At 40.9% G+C, this 17,717-nt stretch overlaps 1 protein-coding gene across 2 annotated transcripts in view; it reads left to right on the top strand.

The window, feature by feature from the left end:
- The first annotated feature begins 899 nt into the window (after window positions 1-899).
- Window positions 900-17,717, top strand: part of cux2b (cut-like homeobox 2b) — a 109,020-nt gene continuing 92,202 nt past the window's right edge. The window contains exon 1 of one of the 2 annotated variants that reach the window (XM_061730474.1): window positions 900-1,155. In XM_061730474.1, coding sequence (XP_061586458.1) covers window positions 1,093-1,155 — 63 coding nt within the window. In that variant the 5' untranslated portion in view covers window positions 900-1,092. Of the gene's footprint in view, window positions 1,156-7,801; window positions 7,920-17,717 lie in introns of those variants that run through there. The other variant, XM_061730475.1, reaches the window with a different exon arrangement.

The raw sequence follows: 17,717 nt of genomic DNA on the forward strand, positions 1-17,717 counted from the left end.
TCCCAACTGTGCAGTGTCAGCAGGGGGAGCACCTGGCACCGGTGTGGCAGCAGCACAGCAGCACGGTGCTCCTTGACCGGAGGAATTAGTTACTTCAAGGAAACAAAGAGCACCCTCCTGCTTTATTTAGTCGGGCCATTTTTCTGGTTGATCAAGTGTGGTCAGATTTTTGATGTGAAGTGTAAAACAAGACAAGTTTCATGTAAACTTTTATTTGCCTGCTCTAAAAAAGGGTTGGAGTTTGATAATGCACACAAAAAAGGAACTATTAGAAATAAATTAATAATAATAATAAAAAAAACACCATATTATAACATATATAACGTGACTTAATTGATTAAATGGGGACATGCACGTGGGCTTTTTAAATATATAATGTCAAGCATTAATCTGTAACACAATGAATATTCCCTTCAGATACAGACAGTCCCTTGGCTACTTTGTCTTCTTTGAAAACAACACGTGGACTAAGTGACATCCTAATAAAAGTTGACTAAATCTATTGATAATGGAGCCTGCTCTAATTTGCTGCTCTGTCTCTAATTATAACGACGCGCGCGCTTCTGCAATAAACACGCCAAAAAAGAAGTTTAAAAAAAAAAGGGAGAAAAAAGAGAAAAAAAAGTAGGCTTGGCTTAACTCCCAGAACTCCACTAATCCACACATCATCATCTCCTTCCCTTTTTCCAGACTGTATTGATCAACCTCGGGCTTTACGTCAGTATTGATAACTTTGCCAAAGCAAAATCAAGTGCAATTGTCCAGTTAATGTTGCGGACCGCGGCGCGTTTTACTCTTTAGTTTTCACAGACTGCGGGCACTTTGCCAGACCCCCATCTCTAAACCCCCCCTCCCCACAAAAAAACAAAAAAAAAAGACTTTATTCAGCGGAGATACTACTAAACAAAATCAAAACAAACATAATGTTGGCAGACTTGTCGAAAACGTCGGTGGAGTTTGCTGTTCAGTCTGCAGGTTACTTTTTTTTTAATTAAAAAAAAAAAGTGGTCGTAAACGTTGTTTAAGGAGGGTGAATCCAGCCCACATATTTATTGCAGCCGCTGAAAAAAAATCTCCTCAATATCCCCCAAGATGGCCGCCGATGTAGGATCGATGTTTCAATATTGGAAGAAATTTGATCTACGGCGGCTCCAGGTTAGTGCTATTCTCACCTTTCTCTGTGCATTTCTGCAGCGGGATGTCTCGCCTTTCTGCCCCGGTGTGTGTCGACCCATTTCGGCGCGAGTGCGGGACGAGGGCGAGCGTTGTTCGCATTGATAGTTATTAGAAATTGATCCCTGTTCTGCCTTTGTTCAGTTCAATCATTGATCAGCGGCGGAGCGGCCGCGGAGCAGCCGGGCTGGGATCAGCACCGCGGACAGCGCCGCAGCTTTCATGCCGCGGTCTCGCCTCTTATCCTCGCCTTATCCCGGTACCGCCGTACTTTACACGTACGGAAACTTTTAATGCTCTTCTTGGACGCTTACTGTAACTTTTTTGTGTGTGAGTGTGTTTTATCCGGGTTATATCGACTGCTGTTACGTTTTCACTGCATCTTTCATGCGTTTATCTTCACGTTTTCATACCTTGGCATGGGAGAAAGAGAAAGGCGCATGTCGGGAAGTTGTAGTTCTGATTTGGAAAGTTTATTATGAGGACGTTGTTATTAGTATTATTGTTAATAGTATTTTTTTTAAATTATATCTCCAATGTCACCTCTCATATATGCTGGAAGATGAATTTGTATAGGCTTTAAAATACTGAAGTGCTGGTATAGCAAAAAAATGTCTCATTATATGGCAGGTGAGTCCTTAAGGCTGATTTATGGTTCCGCGTTACACCAACGCAGGGCGTACGCCGTACCCTACGGCGTAGGCTCTGCGTCGATTTAACGCAGAGCCATAATTCAGGCTTTAGTTTGTATGTATACCTATGTTACTCCCATTAAATGGCATGTCAGCTCCGTAGCTTATACCTTCACCCACTTGGGTCAAAGTTGAATTTGTCTATATAAGCCACATCGCATATCCAGGTGTTGTGCCAAAAAGTGATTGCCTGCCAGAATCTGATTTCTCCCCTGAAAATGGGTATTTTTACCTGCCAAAAATTGATTGAAGGCCAAATACAGTTAATGAAAGGTTGTTTCTACCTAAATATGACTTGATCTCATTCTTGAGCTTCATAATATAAACACTAGAGCTCACAGGATTGCTTTTAACTCTTTTAAAGGACCATTACAACACAAAATAGGCATTTTCACCTGCCAAAAATTCATTGAAGGCCAAATACAGTTAATGAAAAGTTGTTTCTGCCTGAATATGACTTGATCTCATTCTTGAGCTTCATAATCGGAAAATATGACGTTTTAGCGCTATCGTTCAACGGGCTGCTGTGTGCACTCCCACGGGCAGAAATCAGAAGAAATCAGATTCTGGCAGGCAATCACTTTTTGGCACAACACCTGGTTATGTGTTTTTTTATACGCAGAAAGCAGAAGCCGCAATCAGGCTGAGAAGGGACCGGTCGTATCCGTCTCTCCTCCGCGTCTCTGCCCGGAGCCGCAGAGCGCTGCTCGGCCGGCGGGGAAGGGAGCGGGAGGGGGGGCTGCTGTGTAATTGTATTCCCCGCTAATGTTTTGTAAATCATCCTCGGCCGGCGCAAGGGCACCGTCTCTGCAGTTTGACGGATGTTCTGCTTCATGAGGGCTGACAGCGGCGTGGTAGTCCGGGGGAAAGCCGGTTTTTCTCGGGCTGCTCCCGCAGCGCCGCAGCCGCCGGACCTGCTCTCATCCATCCGGGCTGCATGGAGCTATTGTTGCGGCTTCATGGCAGTGTCCTCCATAGCCTGTCTCATCTGGGGTTCGCAGGACAGATTATGATACATTTTTTGGTTTTAAATCAAGGTAACCTCGGATTTAAAGCTGAACTGACATGAATGATGATCTAGTGCAGGGGTCGGCAACCCAAAATGTTGAAAGAGCCATATTGGACCAAAAACACACAAAAAAACAAATATGTCTAGAGCCGCAAAAAATGAAAAGTCTAATGCTCAAGTACAATCTCGAGAAAAGTCGAAATGTTGAGAAAAAAGTCAAAATGTCGAGAAAAAAAGTCAAAATTTCGAGAAAAAAAGTCAAAATTTCGAGAAAAAGTCAAAATTTCGTGAAAAAAAGTCAAAATTACGAGAAAAAAGTCAAAAGATCGAGATTAAAAAGGAAGAAAAAAGGAAAAAATGAAGAAAAAGAAAAAAAAGAGAAAAAAAGGGGAAAAAAAAGAAAAAAAAGGAAAAAAAAGGTCAAACATTTTTGAAAAAGCTCCAGGAGCCACTAGGGCGGCGCTAAAGAGAAAAGGCTCTAGAAAGGCTAAAGGCTAAAGGCTCTAGAGCCGCGGGTTGCCAACTCCTGATCTAGTGGTATATGATAATAAAGAAGGATAGTCTGGAGTCAGTGATCATCACAAGGCGCATAAACAGTCATCAATCAAAAGTGTTAACTCATACTCACGTTTCCATAATTGTGTTTTATTCCTCTCAAAGAAAGCACTTTGATGCCACTTCTTATGAAGAATTAGTCTCTTAATCTACTTTAGAAAGGTGATTTTCAGCATATTGACAACAAGCTGCTTCAGTAGTTAGAGGGTGATTGACTTTTGGATCCCATGAAGATGCGCAGCTCAAGTGATGTTGCAAACAATAAGGACATCCACAATAGTCACCTATCTCTGTTTGCATAGAGATCACTAATTCAATATTTAATTCAAACAAACAGACCACTAAGTCCCTGTGAGCTGTGAAATTAAGAGCTAAAATTAAAAAGGACAACAAATGTTTGTCAGGCAATTTCCTTTTTACAGTTTCTGCTTCTTTTATCCTTAAAGCTTTACTATTCCAGGGGTTGATCACATAATCTTAGTAACATGACAGCATCGTGGCTGTGAACATGCCTCTTGCTTGAATGTGACACCCTCTGATACATGTGTCAGAAATCAATTAGTTCACTTATTTCTCATTCAGTCATGGTAGGAGTCAGTTGGTAGTGTAAAATGATTACAGCTGTTTCACCATCTATGCCCGTACTGTTCTTAAAATGTAGGAACCCATCTGAGAACTATTTATTTTAGTGGTTCACCAGCACATTTATTTTCTCATTACAAGTTATTATAACACAAAACTGAGTCTGCACTTTTCTATTTTATTTTTTTTTCACTGTTTGTGTAGGAGATTTGTCCTATGCGTTGCACAGGATGAATAATTCACCTGCAGGCTCATGAAAAGAGGGCAGGGAAAGTGTGAAGCACTGAGGTGGAGTGACCTTGGTTCCTGCTGGCTGCAGGTCACCCGGCCGTTGCTGTGGTAATCATTCACACCAGCCAGATGGCATTTCTGTGGGCGAGCATGAAAAGGACGGGTCAGGGTCTGTCCTGCCAGGTCCTGCCAGGCTCAGATATGACTCACGGGCCATTATGGTACCTGGAGAGTTAACATTGGGGCCGTGGAAAGTCTTGAAGCAGTCTGGTGATGAGAAGTAGCAGTTAAAGCGGGTGGAAATCCAGTTTGATTCCCGTTGTGGTTGTTTTTGATCCCCATTTCTACATTTCTTAAACTCTGTATTTTTCCAAGGACATCATCAGTGAAGTAAAAAGATTAGATTTTCTTTACTTTTGAAAACTTTGGCTCTGTGCTTTTTTTTTTTTTTTACCACAAGTTACTTTTATCCCTCTGTTGTTTTAAACGATGTTGCAATATTGTGCCCATATGGTGAAATAATGCTCCGCTTATTTGTTGCCATTTTCTCAGCCTAGTTTCCAGTCCCTCTTTCATGAATCAAAGAGGCTGTGGGGTTTTAGATCAGGAACAAAAGCTTGTGATTGTACTACATTTAGCATGACTCAGTTGCTCTGGTGTCAGCTCTAATCCACACACAGAGACAACAGTATTGCCAAACAGTGAAATTGCTTTGCAGCCTGCGAGCCTGGCTGCGTCTGCTGCCAGCATGCTCTGTGTGCTGTTTGCCAGTTGCTCCTCCACACAGACAAACCCAGACACACAAACATACATACACACACACACCAACCCTACAATCTCAAATTGGCTGTGAAAATCAGTTTCTGTCTCCCTTTCATTCATGCTTTCACATGTTTGTTTGCTGATATTGTTAATGTCACATACATCAGTATAATCTCATTGTGCTGGAGAGTAAAGGAGTCCTGAGCGCCTCAGAGCTTGTTTTTTATTTATCATAATGACTGCATCGTTTCATTCATACGCTGTGATGGATATGAAAGGGTTTGACGCTGACCTCCACAGTGGAGGCTATATGAGCTCATTATGTATTTCTTCACGACTTGTCTTTTGTTGTTAGATCTTCCAAATCTCCAGCAGATTAGGTTGTGTTTTGCGAATGTAGAGGCTACACCACTCCAGGTCCTATATAAACATTTAATATTCTGCGAGGTGTTGGGTGGGGCATGCCTGTCACGGTCCCCACATCCTTCAGGTTGCCCCGCTCTTCCTTTTGACAATGACAACAAAGCCAATAAGAAAGAGGGGGAGCTTTACAGGGCAATCTGGGGCAAATTGAGATGTGAAATCCAGGAGCCATAACCCGGTGCATAAAACGCGGGGAACATTAGAGAGCGAGAGGAGTGAAACAGATTTGAGCATTAAGCTGTTTAACCTCTCTGTGTAGCATTAGTGGTAGAGACTTCAAAGCAGACACTTGAGTGTTGGAAGCAGAATGACAAATGGGTTTAGAGACGGTAACGGTGAGCATTCTCACAGGAAGACTAGGCCTGTCATTAATGTCAGCTTAATCACTTTGACCTTCCTTCAAGTAGATTTCCATACCTATCCAGTCATTTGCGAGACTACTTTATATGCTGCTGTTTGATAAGCCCAGATGTGACGGGGCCTGTGTTCATATCAGCAATTGTTGATTTTACATGTCTCAAAAGCTGCAACAAAAGTTTATTTCATTAAAATGATCAAAAACAGAAATTCATAAACTACAGGTAATGTGATTAACTTACCTTACCTTAAGATATAGACAGAAATACAATTTTATCCAGTAATGTTGTAATATAACCTCCAACCACTGGTGGCAGCACTGAGTTCACTGTTGCTGATGGCTCTTGTTGGTAAGCAAAAACAAAAATAAAGAAATCCTGAGGCATGTTTGACTCTTAAGTTTTCTGTCCAAAGCAGGTTTCTAGGAAGTTTGCGTCCAGTAACAGATTTAGTGTCGTCAGTAATAAAAACATCCTGAGCACAAACGTCATGGTCCTCATTGAAGATATTCATCCTATTTTGAAGTAGCTTATCAAATCTATTGATTGTGTTTGATATCTCAAGTGCATGAACAGAGGAAGCTGGAGGGAACTATTTTTTATGTGCATATGACGTGGAACAGATGACCCTTTGAACCCCAGCAGCTTGATGTATTTACTCACTTAGATGCTTTTGCAACACTGATCACAAGTTGATGTGGCTTATGGGTGCTAAGATTTTCTACCGACAATGTCGGTCATATCTTTCAATTCTCCATCCTTAAATAATCAGTTTTCTGGAATCTAGCGGCTTTATTTATTTAATGTAACACTGTGGCAAAAAAAAGAAGATAAAAATAAGCATTATTCCCAGAGTTTCAATAGGAGCGGCCCCCTGATAGTTGACAATGCTGCGTAGCGAGAGATGCCAGATTTTTCATAGGAATGTGTTCTCCATTCTGCTGCCTCCAGGCAGGAGCAATTTCTTTGCAGGAGTAAATAACCAGCTTTAACAAAACTTCAGGGACACATTAGTGTGGTGGAGGATGGCTCCACGGTGGTGGGGCAGCCTCTTCTTCCCTCGCAGTGAGGCAGGCGGAAGCGTCAGGAGGAGAGCGGTAATGGCTCATCGGCATGGGTATAAAGCTGTGTCCTCTCTCCCTGCTGACAGCCAGTCCCCTGCCCAGTAAGTCCTTATTGAGCTGCGTTTCTCCACTGCGGCCTCGGCTTTATTTGTTTTGACTGTGTGACGGCATTGCAGACGTATTGAGCACACCAGTCTTTTCTTGTTCTTTTTACTAGGCTGCTGTCCTCCCTTTCAGCCTCCCCATCTTTTTACCCAACATGCCTCAGCTGTATTTTGCAGGCTTGTCTGGGTTTTATTCCCCCTATTGTCCATTTTGTCCTTCATGGCAAAAATAAACGCACTTCCCCCTCTTTCTAAATGTGCTAGTAGCAGGCTTTTGTAGATTTTTATTTATTTATTTATTTACTCTTGACACTGGTTGTCATGTTAGAGGGGTTAGCAGTTATGTGAAGGGGTGCTCCTGGGCTCAGAACACCCCTGAGATCAATGAGACAACTAACCTTGTCCAGGTTGTCTTTGGGGATCTCCAATGCTTTTATTATTTGCACCGCTCCGAGTGTGTTTACAAGATGAGAGCAACATTAATCTGGTGCACGCCGCCGACTTGTAAGGCCCATTTGTCCTCATTTAAGTGAGAAGACACAGGAAAGAGACCCTCTTGGTGGTCTTTTGAGTGTTAAGCCTGCATTTATTCTTACTAAGCAGATGTGCTTGTATTTATCAAAATAATGTGAAAGGTGTGTAAATGCAAAAGTGAATAGATCAGGCTTGTTGTGTTAGACGATTGTGTCATTGTGTAGCCCCCCCCCTCCTCGCTACACACACACACACACACACACACACATACACCGTTAATTACTCTCTTATTCATACCCAACAATGGGAGGGGATGGAATAAATCTGAGCTGCGTACTCTTGCTTCTTCCCCAGGAAGGTGCAGAGTGGGACCCTAAAGCAAACGAGTGGCTTCAAGAAGTACAGTTTATCATTTTTAATGGAGAGGTACAGGAAGTGAAGAAATGAAGCTGGGCTCTGTGATTTATACTCCACCGCAGTCGGGGGAGAAAAGAGTAAGTGTCTCTCCTCATCCTCACTTCTGGTTTGCAGTCGCTCCTGGCTGACACCTCCACTCTTGACTGTGCCTCTCCCCGGAAATGAAAAATCAAGAGGAGAATTTACCTAACCACAACATTTTATTTTTGAAAGAAAAAAACCAACTCCCCCTTGTATTATATTCTCCCTGAGCAGTTCTATGTTAATGCAATTGCCGGTGTGTAGATGTCACGGTGATCCTCTAAATTCAGTTTGCGTCCCTCCGCCGCCACCTGATTTTCAGTTTATTTGTCTTTGTTGTTCCCTGAAAAGCTCAGTGATGTCATGTTTCCATTGTCACCTGTTCATATACTTTAGTAGAGGAGGGCATCGGGGTATTGATTAGGGTTTGCAACTGTGTTAGCAGCTCTGCTGGTGTGTAATTTAGGCCTTGAGGCTATTCTGTCTTTCTGTCCAGTCTCATGAGTGCTTTCTAGACCTTGTAATCTTAATTAAATATGCAACTTTTGATCGCAACAGGGTCACTATTTTTGAATTCAAATGTGGTCACACACTCCCCACCTCCTCAGCTGAGAGTAAAAGGAAGCATTTTGAACCATAATAGAAAAAAAGAGAGAGAAGAACAAAGACATGAGTTGAGACTCTTCCCTTTTCAATTTCCCTTGTTAGCCTCCCGCTGCATTCCTCCTATAGTTTTTTCCTCTCTCTTTTTTTTCCAGATGAATTTTATATTTTCCTCCCCTCCCCGGCACATCTCTCCTTCTTTCTTGCTCTCTCACTTCGCAGCAGTTTTCCCCAGACAGGTTCCACAGTGTTTTAGAGGGGATGGATTTAATTGCTCTGTGGGGATTGGTTGGCTGTGCCGGGCTCGGCTGTTTAATTAGTGTACCCTGCCGGGATTGGTTTAATGCTTCATGATCTTGAAATTGTCTGATTGTTCAGCCCTCTGGGGACTCTCCCTGCCTACGTAGGCCAGCAGGTTTAGCTAAACATTGCTCCAGGCGTTTGCTGAATGCGGCAGGAGGAAGATATGCCTGAAGAAGTGGAAATTTGGATCCGGGGGTCCCGGGGTCAACGCGTGTGACAAACTAGAGGACATACACGTGGAGATGTGTGCAAACTCATGAGGAATATTTGTAGTCACTACATCTTAGCATAATACTCAATGGAAATGATCAAATTGACTATTAATGTATTCCTAATATTTGTAATGGATGTTAGTCTAATAACCGAGCGGTTTTCTTGCTGCACTACATATGTATTCCAGCCTATTATGTTTATAATAGGTGGGAAGGCATATGTTTTGTGTTTTGTTTTTAATTCTTTTGACTTAATACCCATTATATTTTTGAATGCGCTTCTTTGGCCAACTTGTTTTTAAATCTCTGCTGTTCCAAAGGCTTTACAATCTTCTCATGTGGGTCTCAGTATTACGTGCTGAGTTACCTTGAATTATGGGAGAAGAGGAAATTACGTGTGGGCGTTAGCTGTGTCAGTGTCCCCTCTATAGCCTTCTGGTGGCTGCCCTTGATGTGGCGTAATCATGGCTGCAATGCTGACCTCAAAAGTAAATGGGCTTGGCACCAGTTCCTGGAAGAGGGGGAAGAGCCTCTGCTGTGGAGATGCAGTCCGGTACGCGTAGTACCGTCTGAAGGCTAAACTCATTCCGCTTCATCAGGCTGATCAAACTTGCTCTCTCAAAGAAGTCAACCTTGAAGTGCATAAATCTCAAGTGGATGATAATAAGAATACATTCCCCTGCCTTTGTGCCTGGACTTAATAATGTGTTTGTCCTCACAGAAAATGATGACAGAGTGTTCTGGTGCTAGAATGATTACCTTTTGTCTGAGAGCTTTCTCCATTAGGAATCCTCCAGGTAGCACAGAACCTGCTCTGCACTGTCGTTGATCAGATCATCTGTGCTGCACCCAGAGAGGGAGGTTTTCACAGGCGCTGTTTATTATTGTATTTGCATGCTCTGAGTCACCAGGTGGAAGCATATGATCGCCATGGTGACAACATGACAAAAGAGTTGCTCCCAAGTGAGAGATGCACCCTTTTTCTCTGGGGGAGATTCCCTGATTACTGAGGGACTTTGTGCTGCAGTTGAGGGCCCTCTCCAAGTTTAGGTGTTGTTAGTGCAGTGATGATGAGGGGTTGTGGGTAATCAGAGTAGGGCTATGGAGACGATGTTATTCAGCCACGTATGTACTTTGGATCTAGCTGTGATCAGTCTAACTGCACTACTGGTGCACTACCAAAAATATAATCTTATTTCCCGTATTTTCCGCACTATAAGGAGCACCGCATTATAAGTCGCACCTTCAATGAATGACGTATTTAAAAACCTTTTCCATATATAAGGCGCACCGCATTATAAGGCGCACTAAATATATGGTAAAATACCGTACTATAGTGGCTGGGGTTGAGTTACGTATCTACCTGATGGAGTTGCGCTACAAGAAATGCTACAAAATGGTACAGCAAATGCAAAAAAAAAAAAAAACAAGAAGAAAAGCGCCGTATGTCAAACTTTATTAACAAAATAAAAACCAGCTTTGCTCCATCTCGTCAAAGTCGCCATTATGAGAGTCAGCGTCACTGCTGTTGTCTTGAACGTCTGTGACGATTCCTGACGTTTTTAGCGCCATTACTTCGGCGACACCAACTACATTACCCACAATCCCCCTGACTACAGTAACAGAAATGACCGTAATGATCATATATAAGGTGCGCTGCCAGTTTTTGAGAAAATTAAAGGCTTTTATTGCGGAAAATACGGTAATCTTATTTATTTATTTATTTTCATATGTAGTTTTGGGCACATTCATAGCTCTGTTATTTTTAAAGATGAACCCGTGGGTCAGTAGTGGGTCGTGGTCAAAATCAGCAAGGCCGCTCTTTCGTAAGTACGCTCAAAGACTTAATATTGCATGGTTAGTTCTCCTTCAAAGATAAAAAAAAGTATTATTGCTTTTCCGCCCCATCCCCCTCTGCCTTTTGGGCAGGGTGTGAGTTCAGCGTCCGTCTAGACGTGCGGCATCATTAACCTGCCACGACCTCGGTCCCTGATGAATTCTTTGTCACATCCCCTGCAGCCCGGCTCTGGCAGCCCTTCTCCAGTCCACTGGGAGCTCGGGCTCCTTTGGACTGGCCATTAGAGCCACTAGTCTCTACTGGCAGGCATTAATAGGCCAAGTGGCCGGAGCCTCTCTCAGACTGCTGAATAATTCAGACCGTCTGGGCCGTGTCTAGTCCCAGGGCGCAGAGGGATGTGAAGAGGGGAGCAGGGTGCAGGGGGTTGCGTGGAGGTGCAAGGGTTAATAACAGGTCTGCCGCGTTTCCAGCAGTTGCCTCCCCGCCCACCCCACCCCTTCATGCCTCCCATGAAACACACCCAACCCCACCTCACATATGAAAGAATCCTATTCAGTTGATTAGATTTTTCAAAATGGATCAATTTTTAATCAGCGGAGCATCTGACTACAGTCAATACCATTGTTGCTGGGAAGACAGTTGCTGGACAGCTGCCTTTATTTACAGGAATGTTTGTTTTTTACTGTATGCAGATGGGGAGTCAGTAAATGGCTAACTCAGATCATTACACCACTGCAGACCCCGGCCTCTTCATGCACGTCTGCAGAGCACCAGTCCACTCAAAACTGAGGTTCTCTGACTCATTTCTCTGGTATATCAGTGCTGAATATTTACTCGCACAAGAGCAGAGAGGTGAATTAGTACAATGTGTTCCCCTGTGTGAATGTGGACGTGTCCGAAGAGACACCCTTACCCATTTACACCTCCATCCGTGGGAGTGCGGCGCTAGCAAACTAACTGTTGTCCCGCCATCAAAATTTCATTGGGCTTTGGGGAGACCCTAACATTTTAAGTAATGAGGAGCCCATAAACTTAATGTTCAGAACCTCTTTGCAACTGCTGACGGTGCCTAGTTATGACTCGATACGTAGGCAGAATTATGAGGAAATAATCCTTCGGAGTGCTCCTCATTTGTGCTCCTCATTTGTGCACATCTGGTTTTTAAACACCAAACTCTTAAATATTCTGCGTTCACTTCAAGGATCCGTGAGGGTGTTTTTTAGAGCAGAGTGGGGGAACGTGATTACAGCAGGTCACAGCATCAGTGGTCGGTTATTGGTGATTTAAAAAGAGAAAGATATAGCTACTGTTGCCTCTGATGGACTGGTGATCTGTCCAGCATTTAACTTGGCTCTTGCACTATAACAAGTAGGTGCTCACAGGAGGCCCGGAGCTTCTGAACAGGATGAAGAAGGTAAATGAAAAGGATCGTTAGAAGAATATCACATTTTGTGGGACATTGAGGACCTCTTGAAGGTGTAATATGGTTTTTAAGATGACGTGATGCTGCATCGCTAGAAACGAATGGAAAGCGTTTTCTGTATAACTCATCCGAGCCAGCATACTATATGCTTTAAAAAAATGGCTAGAAAAGCATGTATGTAAGACATTAGTCTAAAATTGTATGTACTTTGCAGAAAATAGAAGTGCTCACACAGTGTCCCCTTTCAAAAGCAATGTGTTTCAGTAAACAAGGTCAAATGGTGCAATGTAGTCAAAAATCAATACGCTTCTCCCCTGCTGGGGTTAAATCAATAAATCGATACTTGAAAAAAGATAAATCCATGTTATTGAAATGCATTTTTAAAAATTGCGATTTGAAATGTAATTTACTTTTACCATTAAAACAAAACAACATCAAGAACACATCTCACAGCCTGAAAACATCCCAGAGGGAAAAACAGGAGACTCAACTTTGAACTAAGCTGATATTTCAAATGGTAAAAAAATGCTGAATGTTGGCATGCTGTTCCTGTTCCTATTTAAGTTTATAAAGACTTAATACTAATCTTCAGTATACTTCTTTGCATAATAGACCTAATCTTAAGAACTGCACCTCATCTATTATTATGGGCAATGGAAGCCAAACTGCCAACCCAAATTTAGATTTGCAAAGTTGCAAAAACAACAAGCTGTCACTGGAAAAAGCATATTCTATTCATGTTTCTAAATACAGTTTATAAAATATATTTATATTTATTGCAAATTTCCCCTCTGTGGGACTATTAAAGGTTTATCTTATCTCTTATCTTATCTTAAAGTAAGCAGAGAAAGGGATGGATGAGCAACAGCTGGATTCTGTGATTGTTTTTCTTTTTACAACTGCTGAATTTGAGACGTCAGATTTTGTCTCATGGCTGTCGTGCTTCCTGCAGACTCACTGAAAGAAATGTAACAGCCTTAACTAAACTGAGACCTTTACAAATTGCAGCTAAACATGGAAATTGGACACCAACAGTCTCTATACCAAAGACTTTTTTGCTCCGTCTTATTGGCTCCTTTCCAGTTTCTCTCTAGGAAATATAATCAGCCATATACAAAATCGTTGTTGTAAAAAAAAATAGAAATTGACTACAAGTAACTTTTCTCCAAAACTGCTGCGCGCGTCTGACTTCACCAAATTCTCACTACAGTGGGGTGATGGTACTGGGTCAAGATATTCCAAGGTTTTCCTTGTGATGGCTTTACTTTCCTCATTGTTAGTAGCAGTGATGGAGAGTGAGCTGCAGGCTGTGAGCCTGGATACTTTTGATTTTAGCCTATTAGCTTTTGTTAGCCTCTTCAAGTTGATCTTCTTCAGAAAGGCAAGGCTATTTATAGCATTAAATCAAATCTTTTATTTATTGGCATCTTACAGGTCTTACAAATTGGGTATCTTTTCTGTGCAGTGTTAAGAATTGGTGCTTCCCTAATAATCACACGTTTGCATAATGCAGTTTGCTGTATTGACGTTGCACACACTGGCGTGATGTCTTGTCCTACTGTACTGCCCTCCGTAATAAGTTGAGCAACACAATGGAAGCTCATTTACGTGCTGTCACAGTAACATGATAGCTAGTGACATGATGATTGACATATTGGCATGTTGATCATATCATTACTTATAATGGCACATTTGCCTTCAGAGCATGATTTGATGACACCGGTGTTACTGCAATGACACACTGACACGGGGATCTCATTATTATTCAATATGTTGTCTCTATAAGTGTAATGTTTATAAATGTTTAAAGTTTATAAAAGGTCTATGTTGTGTCATATATTGCTTAACATTATATTAAATTAGAAATGGCGATCTTTAATTGCATGTTTCAAATAACACTTGACAACATAACAGTATATAGTGTAATGTAAAGACACATTATGTCATTACATTTAACATTATATTTTGTATGTAATATGTCACATGAGTTCGTGTGTCGACTTGGTTTTGGATAAGCATACTAACAGATATAATTGCATTCTGTTGCTTAAAGCAGCACAAAGAAGCTTTCTATCGATCTCAGCTCAGTGGGGCCCCCTTTAGGTTCGGAGGTTCATGTCAGTTTCACAACGCTGTACCATATTACCGGTACTCTTATTTAACAATGTTATTAAATGATGTCACAGATGTCACAAGAGACAACCCATGTGGGTGTCCATCATTTCTTTGGCTGGGTTTTCCTGATAGTAGTGGGGTTAGATGGAGGGAGTGAGAGGATGCTTCCTGAAAGTAAGCAAATAGTACTTTCAAATGAAACGGAATCTGACATGGTGACATGAAAGTCTTTTGTGCTGCTTAAGACTAGCGTAATTACACCTCCTTGTGTTCTCTGTCTCGGCGTGCAGCTTCGCAGTCTTTAGTAGGTGAATACATATTCCTAAATGGAAATTGGGCACGATTTCTGTCTTTTTATCCTCTTTTTATTTGCACATTCCTTTTAATAAAAAATCCCAAAACACACGAGTTTCAAAGACCATACTTTTGATCAAAGCAGCGGATCAACAGAGAGTTAAATAAAATGTATATCTTTGCGTGATTATTCTGACTTAAATTACTTCCATTTCTTTTAGATTTGCTCTTGCTTTATATAGACAAGTTTACCGGCCGTTTCCGCTCTACTTCCTAAACTCCTCCCCTGTAAGTAGTTCACTTCCGTTTTTGGGTTTTTCCATTGAAAACAGTGGCAACATTGCTCCGAAAAAGAGGGACAAAATGGATATTTCTAAGAAAAAAAGTGGTTCGGGAACGACATGTCTCGGCAGTTGGATGTAGTAACTCTAGGAAGCACCTGAAGGAGTGGTTGGATAGAGACTGCTGCAACCACAAACCAGCTTCAAAGAGACACGTCCAATGCGCCGCTTTGTTTACTTTTTTTCTGAAGCCACGGACCGGGCTGGAGGCATTACATCTAAAAAACCACCGCGCAACATTTTTGTTTGTTCACACCACTTTGTTGACAAAAAAACAACAAAGGATAATCCATTCCCTGAGTTGTGGTTGGTTTATAATCGCTCTCCCCAGCCAGAGAGGAGTAAACTCAGCCGGCGGATCCGCTGCCTCCCCCGGAGAAACAAACACGGATCTGAGGGTAAGTTCAGCAACTTTAGCTGTGAAGCTGACAGTAGGCTACTGTTAATACTGAAGAAGTTGTCATACACTAACATTGCTACTGGTATATTTATAAGGCAGTTGATGGTTTTGAGATGCGTGTGTGTGTGTGTGTGTGTGTGTGTGTGTGTGTATGTGTGTGCGTGCCTGCGTGTGAAAAAATCTGCCAGTGGAACAAGATTTTTTTGCTTGTAATGAGAAGATAAATCTTGTCCCACTGGCAGATTTTTCTACTTATTTCAAATGAAAATGTACTTGAAACAGGTGAAGATTGTCAAATAAGTTATTTTTTTGGTAAATACTCTTGTTTTAAGTGTAATGAGATTTTCTGCATTAATTTTGCTCCATGTTTTTCTCGTCCCCTTTTTTTAGATGGTCCTGAAACCTGTCACCTGAGGCCGAGCCTGCTACACAAGTGATGTTGTTCATTAAATAAAGATAAACAACAAATACTGTGTGCATTGTATTTTTTAATATTATATATGAATAGTTTTTATAGTGATGTAATTGTGTGGGATGCTTTTGTATTTTACTATGGCGGTAAGGGAACTGTTAATTGAATTTGTGCACATAAATCAAATGTGTGCATATTCTACAGTTGTGCATAAATAAATAGAAATGTAAACATTTAAGTCAAATCAAACATATAATATGTAGTGTATTTTCTCTGTGATTAGAAGATTATGAACATGGATTACAGAGAAAATACACACTATATGTATGATTTGACAAATATTTAAATTTTGTATTTATGCATAACTGTAGAATAATATGCACACATTTGATTTATGTGCACAAATTCGATTGACAGTTCCCTTACCCCATATTTTACTTTTTTTATTCCTGTTAAGATTAAACATATGAATTTTCTTGTTGAAGCCATTTGTTTAGTTTCCTCAAAACTCAAAATTCATCCATTATTAATGTACAGTATGAGCTTACTATGAATGATGAACTGTTAAAAGACATTGTAACACACTAAGGAAGATAAGGCCTATCATTCATGATCGTAGTTCAGTGCAATAATGAAATGAAATTAAGTTTCATCAAACTTTATTTTCACAGTACAAACATCTGTTGGTTCCTAAATAATTCATTTTAGTTTTAAAATGCTGAGATATTTACTGCAGAACTGTAACCTTCCCTCAACAAAATCATCAATTTTTGGGAGTATGTGAAGTTGGTTGGGTGATGGCGGGAGGCAGAGCTGCAGGAGAATATTCCCAGGGCTGGTCCTCCACTCTTCATGAGTCCTACAGAGTTTCACCTCCTGTGCCGGTTCTGGAGTGGTAGAAGATGCTGTTGGTGACGGCTGGTAAAGATCCTTCCTGTTGTGTGTGTATTGTGATAAAGTTCTTTATTTTCTGTAATGCAATTTAAAAAAAAAAAAAAAAAAAACAAGTCATACATTCTGGATTCATTACAAATCCACTGAAATATTGCAAGCCTTTTATTATTTTAATATTGCTGATTATGGTTTACAGTTTAAGATTAAGATTCGCAGAATATTCTAATTTTTTGAGATAGGATATTTGAGTTTTCTTAAGCTGTAAGCCATAATCAGCAATATTAAAATAATAAAAAGCTTGCAATACTTCAGTTGATTTTAGGGGTGTAACAATATATCGTGCCACGAAATTTCGCGATACAAAAACGTCACGATACGTGTCGTGGAGGTGACAACCTGTATCGCGATATTGGATTATTAATATTAATCTATTGTGTTGACTAGAAACGCGCATCCGACCGCGGCCGCAGCCGCGACCGCGCGGACCAAAATCTTACTCCGCTCACAAGAAACTAGTCCCGTTTTGCGGTCCTGTTTTGAGCTCTGAACCTTTACTTATTTAATTCTGGTGTAGAGTTAAGCCTTACCTTATTAAATTAAACCTTTTTGGGGTCCTGAGTAGGATAAACACGGGACAACTTCTGCAGAGATCGAGTGTACTTCAATGTCCGCTCAACAGCGTAGGATTTCAGAACATCAACACAGCACCTAGTGCTGTATCACTCCGCCCTCTAAAACATACTAACAACTAATATACTGACTAGTGTAATTATAGTCCCTGATTTACAGAATATAAAGAATATATTTATAAAATAATGAACCCTGAATTACCAAAATAACCTTCTTAACAAAAATAAATCTCCTCTTACACTTATAAGGTGAGCATGAATCAATATTTTTTATGATGTAAAATTGTATGTATTTATTTACTTTTATTTATTTATTCAATTTTAGTTGTTAAATTTCTGGAGAAAAAAAAAGTCAAATCATACATGAGAGAAACTATTCAGTTTGTGGCAAAATATTTGTACTTGTATGAAACTTAAGATGCATAATGCA

This window comes from Cololabis saira, chromosome 9 (genome assembly GCF_033807715.1).
Source record: "Cololabis saira isolate AMF1-May2022 chromosome 9, fColSai1.1, whole genome shotgun sequence".
NCBI classification, from domain to species: Eukaryota; Metazoa; Chordata; class Actinopteri; order Beloniformes; family Belonidae; genus Cololabis; species Cololabis saira.